General features: G+C 40.2%; 1 protein-coding gene across 1 annotated transcript; it reads right to left on the reverse strand.

Moving 5' to 3' along the window:
- Positions 1–361: 361 nt before the first annotated feature.
- Positions 362–7,075, reverse strand: LOC100696823 (glyceraldehyde-3-phosphate dehydrogenase). Its single transcript, XM_003452690.4, has 12 exons — positions 6,934–7,075; positions 6,635–6,682; positions 3,345–3,444; positions 3,007–3,116; positions 2,839–2,929; positions 2,469–2,584; positions 2,232–2,313; positions 1,617–1,768; positions 1,430–1,508; positions 1,253–1,336; positions 972–1,069; positions 362–647 (listed from the first exon to the last, which is right to left on the reverse strand). The coding sequence occupies exons 2-12, from the start codon at positions 6,655–6,657 to the stop codon at positions 578–580; spliced, it is 1,005 nt and encodes a 334-aa protein (XP_003452738.1). The 5' UTR covers positions 6,658–6,682; positions 6,934–7,075; the 3' UTR covers positions 362–577.
- Between the last annotated feature and the right edge of the window lie 8,491 nt (positions 7,076–15,566).

The raw sequence follows: 15,566 nt of genomic DNA on the forward strand, positions 1-15,566 counted from the left end.
GCCTGATAGCCACTTACGAGGACATACTGCCACTGTTCTATTGAAATTTAAAGTGAATATCCTCGTATGGGGGAAATCTCATTTCTCAGAACAAAACAAAACAAAAAACCAAAACCAAACAACTTTGTGTTTACATTCATGAGGTCCCAAATAGCAAAGAGAAATTAAAAGTGCATGCCATGAAAGAGTTTGGGTCTTAAAAGGTTAAATGACTTATCGTACCAGGATTAATGCTGAAAGCTCTTACACTAAATGTAAACATGATCTGAAATGAGGCTACAGATACGTACGATGTTCAAGTTTGCATGAGCAGCAAAGTTTCTCCCAGCTTTGTTTTTTCCTTTCGGAAGGAAATGACACATTTGTCATAAAGTCTGTATTTTATTTTCAAATGCAAAGGAGCCACAAGATTAGTAACAATACTGCAATGAATCTGTACAAACGTCACTTCTGACAGAACAGGGGACAAGCCCATTTTAAGCAGGACAATACATTCTCTCCCCATTGATCAGGTAATTCAGTTTGTCCTTTCTGCAGATGCTGTGACATCCAGGTGAAGGAATGATGAATCAGGATTTCACTCCTTAGAGAACATGTGCACGAGCAGGTCACACACACGGTTGCTGTAGCCAAACTCATTATCATACCTGCAGGTACAAAATGAGAGCAGAAGGTTCAACAGTGGAAGTGTGAATGAGGATGGGAATGCTGCAGGCTTTAGTGCATAATAGCTAAACTGTTTAAATCAGTGAAGTTCGTCGTCTTGGGGCACTAGGTGTAAACTCAATGACCAGGAATACCAGTCTTTACTCATTTTATACTACATGAAATTAAACAGATTTCCATCTGCATTACCTGAAGAGCATGAATTTGTTGAGAGCACCAATTCATTTAAGTGCAGCAAACAAGCTTTGGTCAACTGAGTCTAATAAATGCAGTTTCATACTAGAGACTAGTTCAATGAGTCATACCATGAAACCAGCTTGACAAAGTTGTCGTTGAGTGCAATGCCAGCTCCAGCGTCAAAGATGGATGAGTGAGGGTCACTGTTGAAGTCTGTGGACACAACCTGAAGAGAGAGTGCAAGTGTAGCTGTTCTGTTAGTGTGCTAGAGAACTGGCACAGCTGTAAAGCTAGTTAGAGAAATGCTGCCACCTAGTGACTCCTGTGTGGCCACACAAGTGAAACCGTCTCATTCCTCCCTTTTAAGAGTATAATGTAGCCTGGTGTTTCAAATGTGGGCGTTTTGTACCTGGTCCTCTGTGTATCCCAGAATTCCCTTCATGGGTCCTTCAGCAGCAGCTTTGATAGTTTTCTTTATGTCTTCATACTTTGCCTGAGATGAGAAATTATAATCCTCAGATTAGACAAATGTAAAGTCTAGATAGGGGAACATTAATCAGCTTTATGTCAATTATGAGATGCTTACAGGCTTCTCCAGTCGGACAGTGAGGTCAACGACGGACACGTTGGGGGTGGGCACACGGAAAGCCATGCCTGTCAGTTTACTGTAACAAACATTCAGAGCTCAGGGCATTTTGCTGATTATTTTAGTCATTACACAGTCCTGATCCTTCTCCTGAAGACACATGTGCCATTTTAAAATGGAAAATTACCCGTTCAGCTCAGGGATGACCTTGCCGACAGCCTTGGCGGCTCCAGTGGAGGCAGGGATGATGTTCTGGGAGGCACCGCGGCCATCTCTCCACATTTTACCAGAGGGCCCGTCAACCGTCTTCTGTGTGGCAGTGACAGCGTGGACTGTGCTCTGAAAGAGCAGGTAAAGGTTCAGAGGCAGAGTCAGATTGTCCCAACAATGTGAGCTAGTCTGAGCTGCTGTCGCACAAGTAAAACAAAGACAATTTCTTAAGAGGCAAGTAGCTTTGTTAATGTTGTAAAGGGACCGCATTTACTTGATGCAACAAACGCTTTGTGACAAGAGAACTACTGAAAGCAGGACCCTGATAGAACCACCCAGTATCCAAGCTTACAGATCATGTGATGTTTGTGAAGGTCAGGTCCATCAGTCTCCAGCATCAGTGACTAAAATTTGGTGAGTCTGCCACAAAGAATGACCCTCTGCAGATGGTCAAACTGAGTACTAGCAACATGCAACTAAATGAAGTTGTTGCTGAATGCATGGTACAGTTGGTTGGTTGACTGCTCTTAAAGTTCCTAAAATCTTTTGGTTATAAGAGATTCACTCAAAAGAAGCAGTATCAGTTCTTTACCATGAGACCTTCCACGATGCCAAAGTTGTCGTTTATGACCTTGGCGAGGGGAGCCAGGCAGTTGGTGGTGCAGGAAGCATTGCTATGGAGAAAGCATATGTCAACTTAATGTATGACAGCTTAAGTGCAGAGATGCTACACCAATATCAAAACAAAATTTAAAGAGCCATCTAGACATCTGCATCCAGCTGTTATAGACAAACTGTATCTGCAGGTATTATCAGTACCAACACTCACCTGACAACCGTCAATGACTTGTCGTACTTTTCGTGGTTGACACCCATGACAAACATGGGTGCATCAGCACTGGGAGCTGAGATCACCACCCTCTTAGCTCCACCCTTCAGATGAGCCTAACCAATCAAAATAGATATTAAAACTCTACAATCATTGATGCTTCAGGAAGTTCTAAGATTACGCAGACCAGATTCCAAAAAGATCGCATTAATTTAGAGATACAGGTCAGAATGATTAAATCCAACTGTTCCTTCAACCAAGTTCGTCACTATTGTGACTTTAACATGTGAAACAATTCAGTGAATTCAGTCATCTTCAGGGTGAAACTGCACTCTAGTCAGGCGAGAAAGCACAACAGCAGCCAACTTACAGAAGCCTTCTCAATGGTGGTAAAGACACCAGTGGACTCTACAACATAGTCCACACCAGCGTCGCCCCACTTGATGTTGGCGGGGTCCCTCCTGTGCAGTTCAGAGAAGTTAGTTATTCAATCTGAGGCAAACTTGCTGGATAAAGTGCACGTGTGCCAGTTACGTACTCTTGGAAGACCATGATGTGCATGTTACCGATGACCAGCTTGCCACCCTCAGACTTCACCTCTCCGTGCTTCCAAGTGCCGTGAGTGGAGTCGTACTTGAACATGTAGGCCTGCATTAAGAGGTGACCGAGTTGGTGGTTTAAAAATGCAACAAAACCTGCCGTTTCTTAAGAGAAGTCAACATGAGGTTTCTAAAACTTCCTGGTGTCCTTGACAACGACAGTCTTTGCTTATGAAATGTTTCATTTAAGGACTTTGCTTTTCCTACATTACTAAATAGAATTAAACAGGCTTGTTAAGGACCATTGATTTATAGAGCAGAAGAAACCCGTCCTCACCATGTATTCCAGGTCAATGAAGGGATCATTGATGGCTACAACCTCAACCTTGCCACCTGCAACAGCAGCACGGGTCACCAAACGGCCAATGCGTCCAAATCTGAAATGCAGGTCAGACTAGAGAATCAGTACAGATAGGAAAGTGAGCAAGAATTACTAGGTTGTTGTGAGACAGTAAAAAAAAAAAAAAAAAAAAAAAAGGATGAAATATTTGGTTCAATTCAAACTGAAGACCCTTGTAAAGTCTACATAGTCCAATTAAAATCTCAGGTTCCAGGCCCTTCATTTGAGCTTAAGTCTTTAAGTTGCAACTCGGTCCACTTTATACATTTACTGTCTGACCAAAAAGTTGAATTAGAGTCACACAGCCTGGCTATGCAAGGCCTGCCAACCTTGACTGAAGATAACAATGGCTGGCACCAGCAGCTGATAGCCTGTTTAGGCCTAATATGGCCACCATCAGTGAGGCAGATTGAAGCGTGAGGAACTAAGCATGGAGGGTAGAAAGTTCAGAGCAAGTTGTAATAACAGAGGTAAAGAGGGCCATCAAGTAAAGTAAGAGTTTCCTAGACAAATAAAGATATGCGATACAGAACACATGCGCAAACCCAGAAAGACAGCTGTAGAACTTCTGTTGGGCCAAAGTAAAACTAAAGTTTTTAAATGACCTAAATGTGTTGTCTCTAAAACTTTCACATTTTGTGACAAATTAAGTTGAGTTAGTGCTTCAGAATTCTCAGTGTCTGGAGGTGTTTGAGTACAACAGTTGCTTTTGGGCTACCTAAACAGATTAGTCCATTCTTGTGAATTGCTGCCGCCAAGTAGATTTGGATACAGAAAAATCTTAATGTTGTTTAAGATGGCGAAAGGCACAACTTCCCTCCTAACCATATCAAGTTTCTCAGTTCTTAATATAAGCTTAACTTAAATGAGATTTCATACGTGGATGAGCCAAAAGCTGACTTTGCCTTGTGACTGTAAGATCGAACCAGTGTTTAGTTTACAGCTAAGGTACAGTTGCCACATAGTTTGAAATTTGTTTGCAATCATGGCCTTTCAATAGAACTGCATTTAGGCTTCATTGTATTTCAGCTTTTATCAAAGCAAACAAGGCTGCTCAAGTCAAGATTTCTAAAGATGTAGTGAAATAGGTTTCTTCATCATGTAAACTGATCTGGAAGCAACATGCAACTCTCCTGAAGAAGTTGCTAAGAGGCTGCAGAAGTGATAAGTTTCCATTATGGACCAGCATACCAACTACTGTGTCAAAGGAAAGCAGACAGTAAATTCAGGGTTGGGACAACCACTAGCTTTGGCTTAAGATCAAGCTGAAGACAGTGAGTTGTGGCATGCAGTATTGAGCACCAGAGTTTAGTTATGCAACACTGCATGCCTTCAGTTCACACGAGTCACATTACATAGTTTGTATAATGTTTGCAACTGTATCCTGTGACAAATATACAGCCTGCACACAAAAGGATTCTGCTTTGATACATCAGGAAGCAGAGATGGCTTTGAAACTGCCAGAGACAACTTTAATGGAGTAAAAGGAAATCTGGACAATAGCAAAACAGGAAGGCAAGTTGTAAGGGGCGCAATTTGAAAATTCATATCTGTAGGAACCTGCTCATATCAGACAAAGTCCATGTTCATCATCTGGTGACCTCTTAAAGCCAATCACCTCATGAAATTTAGAGTTCTGAATATAAAGTTTACTTTTGCCAAAAATAAAACAATCACAAGTAACAGTTTGACATTTAACTGATATTAGAAGTCACTAACATTTTACTGTTCTTTGTGCCAATAGGTTTAACTTCAGGTGGGACGACAGCATGCTGCCATGGAGGTTGCTTGCACAGTCTAGTTTGTGGCAAAGTCAGTGTACATATCCTTAAAGTTATTAAGGGGTCAAGAACAAACACTACCATAAATGAGACTGAAATGGGTGCCTAGTATGGTTTGATGTACCATTGGGGGACACTTATGACAATTTGGCAATTTCAGCAGCTTTAAACACAAGAGCAGCTTCACTACTGTCTCATTAGTAACTCGTTTTAATTGTCAGGTGCAGAAACCCTCAAGTTATCCTCTCAAACTTGTTGTCAGGCGCTGCCAGTATTGACAAAGTTTTGACAGGAGGGGAAGAGCCGCAGGCATGCAGATTCCATTGGTTTTGGAAAGCTGCTGAGCAGCCAGAAGGCCAAAATGGACTGGAGCCCATCTTCTGTTTCTGAGCATCATTGTTTGTGAGGTACGTGTCCAAAATTCAGGGAGCCAAATCTCCCTGCGGCTCTGCAGCAGCTGCTTCACAAGAGGAAGAGAAAATGTTTCAGCTGTGATCTCCGAGTCTGAGCAGTGTCCACACAGAGTCGGCGATCTCTGATCTCCAGTGGAAAGGTTAAGGAGTTAAAATTAGATGAGGGGAGAATGAAGAGGAATGCGACAGCTGAAGAGAGCAGCGATACTGACAGAAGGGTGTTGTTGAAGAGCGGACGCCAACTGTGACACCACCAGACTATAAATAACCAGAGAATAGACAGGTCCAGACCGCAGTCCTGTCCTGCTTTTAGAGTTCAGACGATGCTCAGGCAGCACTCCAGTTGTCCTCTGAGAGGCAGCTAAATATTTAGACACCTTTAAGTGGCTGGCATTTCTAGATTTCAAGCCTTGTTTAATTTATGTTCATTTACCAAGTTGCCCTTTTACCATCTTGACAAGAAACTGCCATTTCAGCTTTCAAACACTGGCAGTCAACTTGTATTTTGGCCTCCATAAGGCATTTGTTTAGCACATTTCCAACAAGGTGTTTCAAAGTTTAAACTGCTTTTGCCACTTGATTAAATCTTTACTCCATGAGCCAATAAGTAAAACCACAAGAGGACAATATGTCACTATAGGAAAACCAATTCAAAGGCCCTACAATTCAATTAAAGTCCATTGATCTAAATTTTAGAAACGTACTTTCAACCTTGGACAAACACTTACGTCAATACAGCATTCAGACAACAGGAGATGAAGTTATAATACCTGGATACAATCAAGCATCCAAAGAAAGTCAGGAATCTTATCTGGGTTATACTGAAATGCCTGCTTAAGTATCTGAGCTTTATTAAAAGATATACAAATAAAATGCATGACTTAGTTGCACCTATCCAAGTTTTACTAGCATCAAAACAAACACCTCTTTGCAACACATGGGGTACTGATTACTGTTAATTAAGGCATGTGTTCTCCAATGAGTGGGAAACCTCTGCCAGGACAACTGCACAGTGACAGGTGTAGAAACTTACCCATTGATTCCAATCTTCACCATTGTGCCTGATGTGGTCTACACCTCACTGACAGGGAGGAAACAGTTTAGCCTTTAATTCACTTATACAAGAAGAAAAGAAAGCAGATGCACATACAAGGATCAAAAGATTAACGTTTCAAAAAACCTCAACTTTACAGGAAGCAGAAACCAAGTAATAAAAACGCTATTTTCTGTGTGTTTCCTTCACCTGTTACTCTGAGCAGCAGGTAAAACTGTCAAAGCTCAACCACTAAACAAAGGCAACAAATGCAAACATGTGGAAAGCCAAACCTTTACCTGAGACAACACTGTGATACAGCTGTCCTCCGGAGAAGAAGCGAGAGCGGGAAAGAAGTTACGATTCGATGCCATTTATATGCGCTGTCCTCCCGGGCCACGCCCCCTTCCTCAGCGGCCCAACTTTAAAGGTCACGTGAAGCTGCGAACGAGTTTAATTAGAGCATCGTTTTTTGTGCGGTCTTTAATCAGTCTGAGAGACAAAACAAAAGACTCACCTGACGTTCAGTAATATCGCTTTGAGTGTCTCATTCCGCTTAACTGCTGCAGCTCGTCTTCTGACACGTACTAAGAGATGTGAGCACATTTCCCCGGTACTTGGATCCCTTCATTGGCTCCCTGTCCGCTTCAGAATTAATTTTAAAATTTTATTGTTGACTTACAAAGCCCTGAATGGACAGGCTCCTGGGTATTTGTCTGACCTCTTGCAGACTTATACCCCCCTTAGGTCTCTTAGATCAAGTGATCTTTTGCTTTTAGCTGTACCAAGGTCGAGGCTGGTTCATCGAGGTGATCGAGCATTTGCAGTCGTAGCGCCTAAGCTGTGGAATAATTTACCCCTACACATCAGACAGGCTCGTACTGTCAGTCTTTTTAAATCATATCTTAAAACACATTTTTATTTACTGGCCTTTAATACAGCATGAGAGTTATTTGTTATTTGTTAATTCATATTTGGTGTTTGCTTTTAATACTCTAAGTTGTTTTATTATGTATGTTCTATTCTTGTACAGCACTTTGGTCAACGCTCCTGTTGTAATTAAATGTGCTATATAAATAATTAAACTATTAAACTATTAAACTATTAACTTGACAGAATTGAATTCACGAACAACTGTTTTCTTTAAAATACACAAATAAATGAGTCTTCCGCCCAGGGAAATAGATCCCGAGCACGAGGAAAACAGTGAGGTTGCTATGCAACAGAACCACAGTGCAAATGTGTAATTTGTAATGGCATAATTAGAATTAAACGCCACTCTTCAGAATAGTTCCTGGAAGGGGCTCCACAGGAACACTTTGGAAAACACAATAGCAAAACCATGTTGACGGCAACTGGGAATTTTAGGAAGGAAATACCCCCCCACTGTCGGCCAGTCCAGGCTCTGATTCTGCTGCTCATGTGATGTTCTGGTTTCCACCACTACGTGAAGCATATCACACACAGGAGGACAACTTTCATAGTCAGTCTAGTACTAATCCCGCTGAAGCTTAGTTTTATGTGTTCAAATGAAGAAATATTACAGGCTGCAGATAAATGAAACTTACAGGGAAATAATCACAATTATTTTTTGAATTCCCACAACAAATCTCAGAATACAGGCTTGTGTGTTCGTAGCAAAAACTACAGGGGTGGCAGAGCCTCTGAACTCTGGCACAGTCGTGTTAATTTGGTCACCAAATGTGTTGGTGACCAAATAAATCTCTACCCCAGGAGTTTCAAACTAATTTTAGTTCATGGACCACCTACAGTTCAACTTGATCTCAAGGGGGGAGAACCAGAAAAAACAGTCCAACCTATAAAAAATATATAGAAATTGATATATATATTTTTTTAAGTGTAGAAATGTGCATGTACTCTCTGAAAACATTCATATGTAATGTACCATAAAACAGATGATTAGCAGCCTGAGATTAGGAAAACTGAGTATAGTCTCAACAGTATCAGTTTTCCTCTTTCTGTCAGTCTACTATCATTAGAAAAATGCTGCAGAACTGCATCGGTGTGTCGTCTCGCTCAGATTTTTGTAAAAAATAAGAGACAAAAACTCCAAAAATGATGCCAATGCTGGCTTAGATTTTAATGTTTTACAAACCCGTCCACTGGGCCAGATCTGATCCTTTTGTAGGTCTATTCTGGCCCTTGGGGCGGATGTTTGACACATCTGGTCCTAAACGTTCCACTTCAACCATAAAATCTAAACGGTTACATGAAATGAAAACATGTTACAAATGAAGTTCCCCTTGTAAAAATAGAATAATAACAAGTAATAACCAGGCTGAGTAATCTGATACGGCTTATCACTGTAAGTTCCATCTAATGTTAATCAAACAAGGGGACACGGTATGTTTGGAATCCACATATGGTAGTCCTGTGAGTATTTTCAGCAGCACGATGGAGTAATGAAGGAATTTCACCCAGTGTGGCTCACCGAAGTTTTAAATAGATTTTGGTAACCAACAGAAACTCGCAGGTATAAGACCTTTGAGGCTATGAATGCTCACGCAATACTGTTGTATTTTACAAATGCATAGACTGTATATAAAAGATGAACGTAGCTGTCGTGAGGTTGCATTTTGATTTTCAAGCTCTTCTTTTGAAGCCTCAGCTTGCACATTTTGACCCTGAGATTTTGGTGTTTTGAAACTTGACATGATGTGTGGAGAGTGAAAGGCAGACACATCATAAAGAATTGCCCGGTTTATCATCTGTTTTCCTCTCAAAGGGTCCATAATTTATGAAGTCAAAATCATGTTGTAATATTTAAGACTTAACACTTTCAGTCTAAACCACAAACATTACCAGATTACCAAATACATGCATCCAAACCTGTGTGTAGCATGACCACATCTTAAAGAAAAAAGAACACATTTTAAAACCAATAATAAATGAAAGGTATATAATTATCCAGATACCGTATCCCTACACAGACTGCATGGGTGTATTTTAGTACTCACAAAGCTACAGAACAATCTAGCCCTGCGGCTCAAAGAACATACAGCTCTACAGGTCAGTCAGTGGAGGGTAACATATAAAGGTCAGCCTATAAATATGGCATCCTCTGAACTCTCTTCATATAGACTCAATATGTTAAAGAGTGTGACATTTAGGTGAGCTGGGCACCTCTGTTCGGGGTCAGACACACCAGAGGGTTAGCAAGAACGTCTCTGAAACAAAAAGGGACTGAAGGTTGGTTTGTATGCTTGAATGAAGCCCAGACAGCTCACGAAAGCAGAGCCCAGGTGAGATAAATGTGCGTCCTTTGTGTGCGTGATGGTGTAACGGTGCACATATCTGCACTGTATGTAATGCACAGCCTGATAAATGCTTTGTCTTTGGTTAGGGGTGCATTCCAGCTGCTCAGATAATCCCCGTGATCCAACACAGCCATGCCTTATCTAGGAAAAAAGAAAGGAAACCTGGTTGCTATGACAACCCCAGTGGTTAGACAGCTGGTTAATAATTCAAGTCTCGCTTGCTCCTGTCTGATATTTGTCTTTCTGCAGCTCAGACTGTATAAACATTGTCTAAAATTCACAGACTATGTCACTGCATTTCCAGAAGAAGTCAAAGCTCCTGAAATGAGCTGCTCTTCCTCTCGATCTTCTCACTGCCCCGTTCTCTGGCTTCATTTCCATCAGAGCTGAGATTAAAACCTTCTACCCAAACACATTCAGAAAAGTCTTCTGCTATACCGTGCATCAGTATTTGAATTTGCTATGACAGAAACTTAAATAAAGAAAATGACAGTCAACAAAAGGCAGAAGGAATGCAGAACATCAGGAGCATCAGGAGGAGAACACATTAAAAATAATACATGAAGAAAGTTTGAAATCATCTTAATGACCTTCTGCTGTTTCTTCATCCTTTCCCACCGAGCAGCTGACTCTAAGTAGCAGGAGGCTCAAAGTGTTTGTATGAGTGACCTTTAATGATTTCATTTTAAGCTGATGACATTTATAACATTCCCTCTTTTTTTTATTAAAGAATGGATGTGTCTGTGGGTGTAGAAGGAAGGAGAAAGAGGCAGTGCAAAGGTCAAGAAGCAGATTTAAACCCAGAGAACGAGAGTGGGCGATTAAACCTGCTGAGCCTCCAGAACAACAAACACACAGCCTGCTCTTTCATTCAGGCATACTGAGTGAAGTGGCATGTTGGAGGCTTTACTCTTAAAGCTTTATAACACATGCATTTAACTGATAATGTCTACAAAAATGCTTGAAACAGAGATTTTAGCTTAAAACTGTGACTTGTTTCTCCTGAAACATGATCTCTGGTATCCAGTTTAAAGTGACAGGTCATATTGTTTCATTTAGCTTGTAGTTGTTTTCATCCTTAAAGATACTTTGTTATAAGTTGCCCAGTTTTGGAATAATTGGCTGTAAAGATATATTTCTCTGTTTCCTTTAATAAAATTACATTTTGTCTCATAGCACCAACAATATGTTTAAAGAATGGGCAGTTTCCAGAAATCTTTACCTTGTTGTGAGCAGTTTCATGTGTAGAAAGAAGAGTTTGAGAAGCTGTCCCCCAGAGCCAACCTGGGAGCGCCATTTTACTTCCTGATGTACCCATGATTCAGAAATTGGCTGCGATTTATCCAACAGCACTCCACTCGCATTCTGGTATTCAAAGTGCCAAAAATATACATGACAGATCTCTTTACTGAAGTAATGAACAGGATACTTTACCAACCTTCCTGTGGGCAATTTAATGTAGGTACTAATCTCTTTGGCACAAACAGCACATGTCAGCTGTATCACTCTGCAGAAGGAAACACGGATCTACTGATGACAGGAGGTAAACAATAATCCTAAGAGCTTCTAATATAATCAACAGCTCCCACTATTTAGACTTCCTGTTTAATAGGAGAGCTTATGAGATGAATGAATGAGGAAAAATGTTTTCTTCTATTCTTCAGTTGTTTAGTAATACAGACTGAGATAATAGTTATAATACTGGTTTGCACTACAGCCAGATGATTTTCTCTGACCAGGAGGGAAAGGAATAAAACCTGGTTTGGAGACAAAGTAAGGAAGACAAAGCTGTGTGAGGAGAAGAGATAGGACAATGGACAAATAATGCTGAATATGGAGCTGCCAGGCAGGAGGAAAAAAGGAAGACCTCAGAGGAGATTCATGGGTGTAGTGAAGGAGGACATGCAGAGGGTGGATACGTGAGATAGAGGCAGATGTTGTGACCTCTAAAGGGAGCAGAAGAAGAAGAAGAAGACATACTTTTACTTACGTTCATCAAGCGAGTGTGGGCTGTCATGAATCCTGAAAGTACCACTCAGAAGTAATTTATGAACAAATTCAGCTTCTCTGTAAGAAAAAAAAAAGGACCATAAATGTAATTTTATTTCAGTTTGGGGGTATTATCAATACTGCGAAAAGTATTTTTTTGTGTGTTTAGAAAAAGATATAAATTATTTGCTAGCTAATTTTTCCTTCAAGATTTCCTGTAGTTTCTTATTTATGAAGCGTGTACTTCTTCAAAGCGAGGGAAGTCAGGCAAGTTGAGTTTAGAGTTTTCTGCTTCACAAAGGTGTCTCTCCTTTTTAACCTGATTAGTTCACCATGGAAACTAAACACTGAAAGTATTACCTGGTCATGTTCAGAGCACTGATTTAAAATCAGTTGGAAGTGCCACGTTTCCACTAATGCTTTTATTTACAATGAAATCTGAGTGTGGTGTAGATTCTCTGCTGAAGGAATATGTTTGATATATGCTGCTTGTTCAGCTGCACCTTACTAACACCACATGGAGAAGACATGAAGTAAGTATGCATTGCATAATCGCAGGAATTTACATTTATTTAGTTTTTATACTTGATCCTAAATGGGTCATTAATTAGTTTTCTGTAACATGCTGGAATTACAGCTGTGAGAAAACTGATCTGTCTTTACGCTGGTTATTTGTCACCAAAAATATTGAGTGATTAAAATGAATTTTACTTTGATTTGGCAGCAAACTAAACCGATTTCCTTATTTCCTTGAACTGGGAAAGTGTCAGAAATTAATGGACTAAGTACCTTTAATATGTAAATGTATCCGTCTTAAACTTTCAGAGCTGTAATGAAGAGCTGTCATGTTACAAATACTTGTTAACAACAACTTAATGGTGTTAATTAACATTTTTTCTGAGTCTTTTGATTCTTTAATGTTTATATTGTGAGAAGGGAGAGGGGATGTTTTCCCTGCACCTCACTGAAATCTACACCTCTGGCTTAAAAGGACTTGCAGATCACTGAATAGTGTTTCTGCTTTTTGGGAACTGGCTTGTAAATTAAAATCGATTCAGATTCTTATCTGATGGCCTTAAAACACATGAAGTGTCACCTATTTATTAAGACTGCAGGCTCCTCCCTCACTGTTACCAGGACAGAGAGCCACGTTTGAGGCTCTGCAGGTAGAAACAACAGCGTTTGAATTTTAAATGACTCTTGACTCTTCAGTGCATGGTAACATTTCCAGGGCCAGCAGCTCCACTTCAGTACTCCTGTAAGACGTGTCAGACATTATCAAGCTCCTTCTCTAACAGCAGCAGACGTCTGTCAGAACGAGGCACTGCTGATCTTTGTTGCTCTGCAATTGCATCATCTTCATACGTACATGATAAAATCCTCTGGGGGGAAACTGGAGCAGCTGGTGTCCAGTGAAAATAATAAAGGGGACAGAAAAGCTCCTCGTAAGAACAAGTGCAGGTGTGTGATGGGAAGACCAGAAAAGCCACAGAGAAAACCATCATGAGAATATGCACAGCAAAGCACGCTGTGATGTTTTTAACTGACCAGACGGACACGATTTGTATGACAGGCGGGTTACATCAAATAGATCAATTTTTAAAATGATAAATAAATGATCTATTAGTTCAAGAAAAAAAAAGGATTTGGCCTGTAGAGGATTTTTAAAAATCCCAATCAAGACAAATTGAAACCTGTGAATAAAATGAGATGATCTAATTTCACAAACTAGAGAGCAGAGACAAAAAAGAGAGATGAGGAGGTTTATGAACAGATGTGAGCCAGCGAGGAGACAATGATCAAGCACAGAACGCTGATGAGAAAGCCAGAAAAAAGATGGAAAGACTTCCTTCCTTGATTCCTTCTCTTTTTATAGACTCTAGAATTGAAACTTTAGTGGACGAGCTAGGAGAAAAAAACATTTCCACTCTCACATAAATCAACAAGCCTCCCTTTCACTGCTGTTTGGCGCCCTCTAGTGAGACCATTTACAACCTGCTGAGGCAGCTCAAGTCAAACCTTCCTGATAAAAATGTATTTGTTATTTACTACTTTTATCTTTCATCATAGGCTTTACTGTCTGGTCACATGACCAAAGTGTGTGAAACCAAATGTTTGAAATGTTAAAAAGCTAAAACAAATGGGTTCATTAGTTCAACAAAATGATGAAGAATCAAAATGTTTCAATTAACCTAAATTCAAAGTTACTTCTTTACCGGTAAAAAGGTTGGCTCAAGCCAACAGGACGTCTGAGTAAACCTCACCGCACAGACAGGTCCTGAGATGTGGTTAAAAGCACAAAACTTTAAGAGCTCTGCTGGAAACATCTGTTTTTGACTGGCAAGGTTTTAAATATTGTTTTCTTTTAAATTTAAAGCAAACAAACTGAGTAGACTGCACAAGTACACCAACATCAGCTGACGGTTGTGGCATGAGTAACTAAATAAATGTAACACAGCTTATAGCAGTTTTTTATATTCTGAGCTTTAGAACTGCTACAAGCTTCTTATAAAGTACTTTACACTACTTTTTTTTGTTTGCTTTCTAACTATCACACACACACACACACACACACACACACACACACACACACACACACACACACACACACACACACACACACGTATAATCTGATGGACCATTGGGGACAATTTGGGACTCATTATTTTGCCAAAAAAGCTTCAACATGCAGACTGGAGAAGCCATCCAGCCCTAATTATAAATGGAAGACATGATGAAGCATCCACTGTAGAAAAATATGGACAATATGACAGCTCCTAAGAAAGAAAACCAGCATCTTGCAGAAATATGATTTTACTTTGGATTTAGCATTTGCAGTCAGAGTGGCAGACAGCTTAGATACGTCCTACTGTAGCACAGCCAAACATGGTAAAAGTAGTTCAGGGTAATTAAAAGAAACAACTTCCAACCTGTTGTTGGGAGCTGTTATTCTCTGATGCTTATACTCACCAGTCACTTTGTTAGGTACATCTGTTCAACTGCTCATTAACATAAATATCTAACTGGGGAAAAAAGGTAACTTGTGTGACTCTGAATGTTGCAGCAACCATGAAACATTCAGAGTTGACTGGCTGCTGTGAGCATTTCACAAACTGCTGATCTACACAGATTTTCCCTCGCAACCATCTTTTTATGGAGAATTGTCAGAAAAAGAGAAAATATCCAGTGAGCGTTTGGGTGAAAATGTTTTCACACAGGTTCACCTGAACAATAACTGAAAACTGAACAAGAGAAAATTGGAAAATCGGTGCCTGGTCTGATGAGCATGAAAGCTAAAACATTTCAGGCACGTGATGGTGGGGGCCATGTTTTCATGGCACACTTTCGATCCCTTAGTACCAGCTCAGCATTGCTTAAACACCAGAGACTACCAGAGTATTGTTTTCTGTATGTGTCCATCCTTTATGGCCACAGTGTACGCATCTTCTGATGGCTGCTTCCAGCAGCACGCCGTTTCTTTGCAAAGCAGCATGTAAAAAAAGGCCAGCACCTGCTACTTTGATTACTGCCAGATTAGCTGATTTTTGTGTAATAGTTTGAGTTTGTTAACCTTGCATTAAGTGAAACTGTAGATTTTATCTTGACTTTTATGACATTTAACCATAATTCTCTTGTCTTTGGTTTTCACAGGCAATTAATCCTAC

Source organism: Oreochromis niloticus, linkage group LG22 (assembly GCF_001858045.2).
Source record: "Oreochromis niloticus isolate F11D_XX linkage group LG22, O_niloticus_UMD_NMBU, whole genome shotgun sequence".
Classification (NCBI taxonomy): Eukaryota; Metazoa; Chordata; class Actinopteri; order Cichliformes; family Cichlidae; genus Oreochromis; species Oreochromis niloticus.

Excerpts from the sequence above, each read along its gene's own strand:
- LOC100696823 (XM_003452690.4), bottom strand. The coding sequence starts at position 6,657 with ATGGTGAAGATTGGAATCAATGG. Across the intron at positions 3,117-3,344 it reads TCATTGACCTGGAATACATG|GCCTACATGTTCAAGTACGA; the intron begins GTGAGGACGGGT and ends CTCTTAATGCAG. Across the intron at positions 648-971 it reads TTTGTCAAGCTGGTTTCATG|GTATGATAATGAGTTTGGCT; the intron begins GTATGACTCATT and ends TTGTACCTGCAG.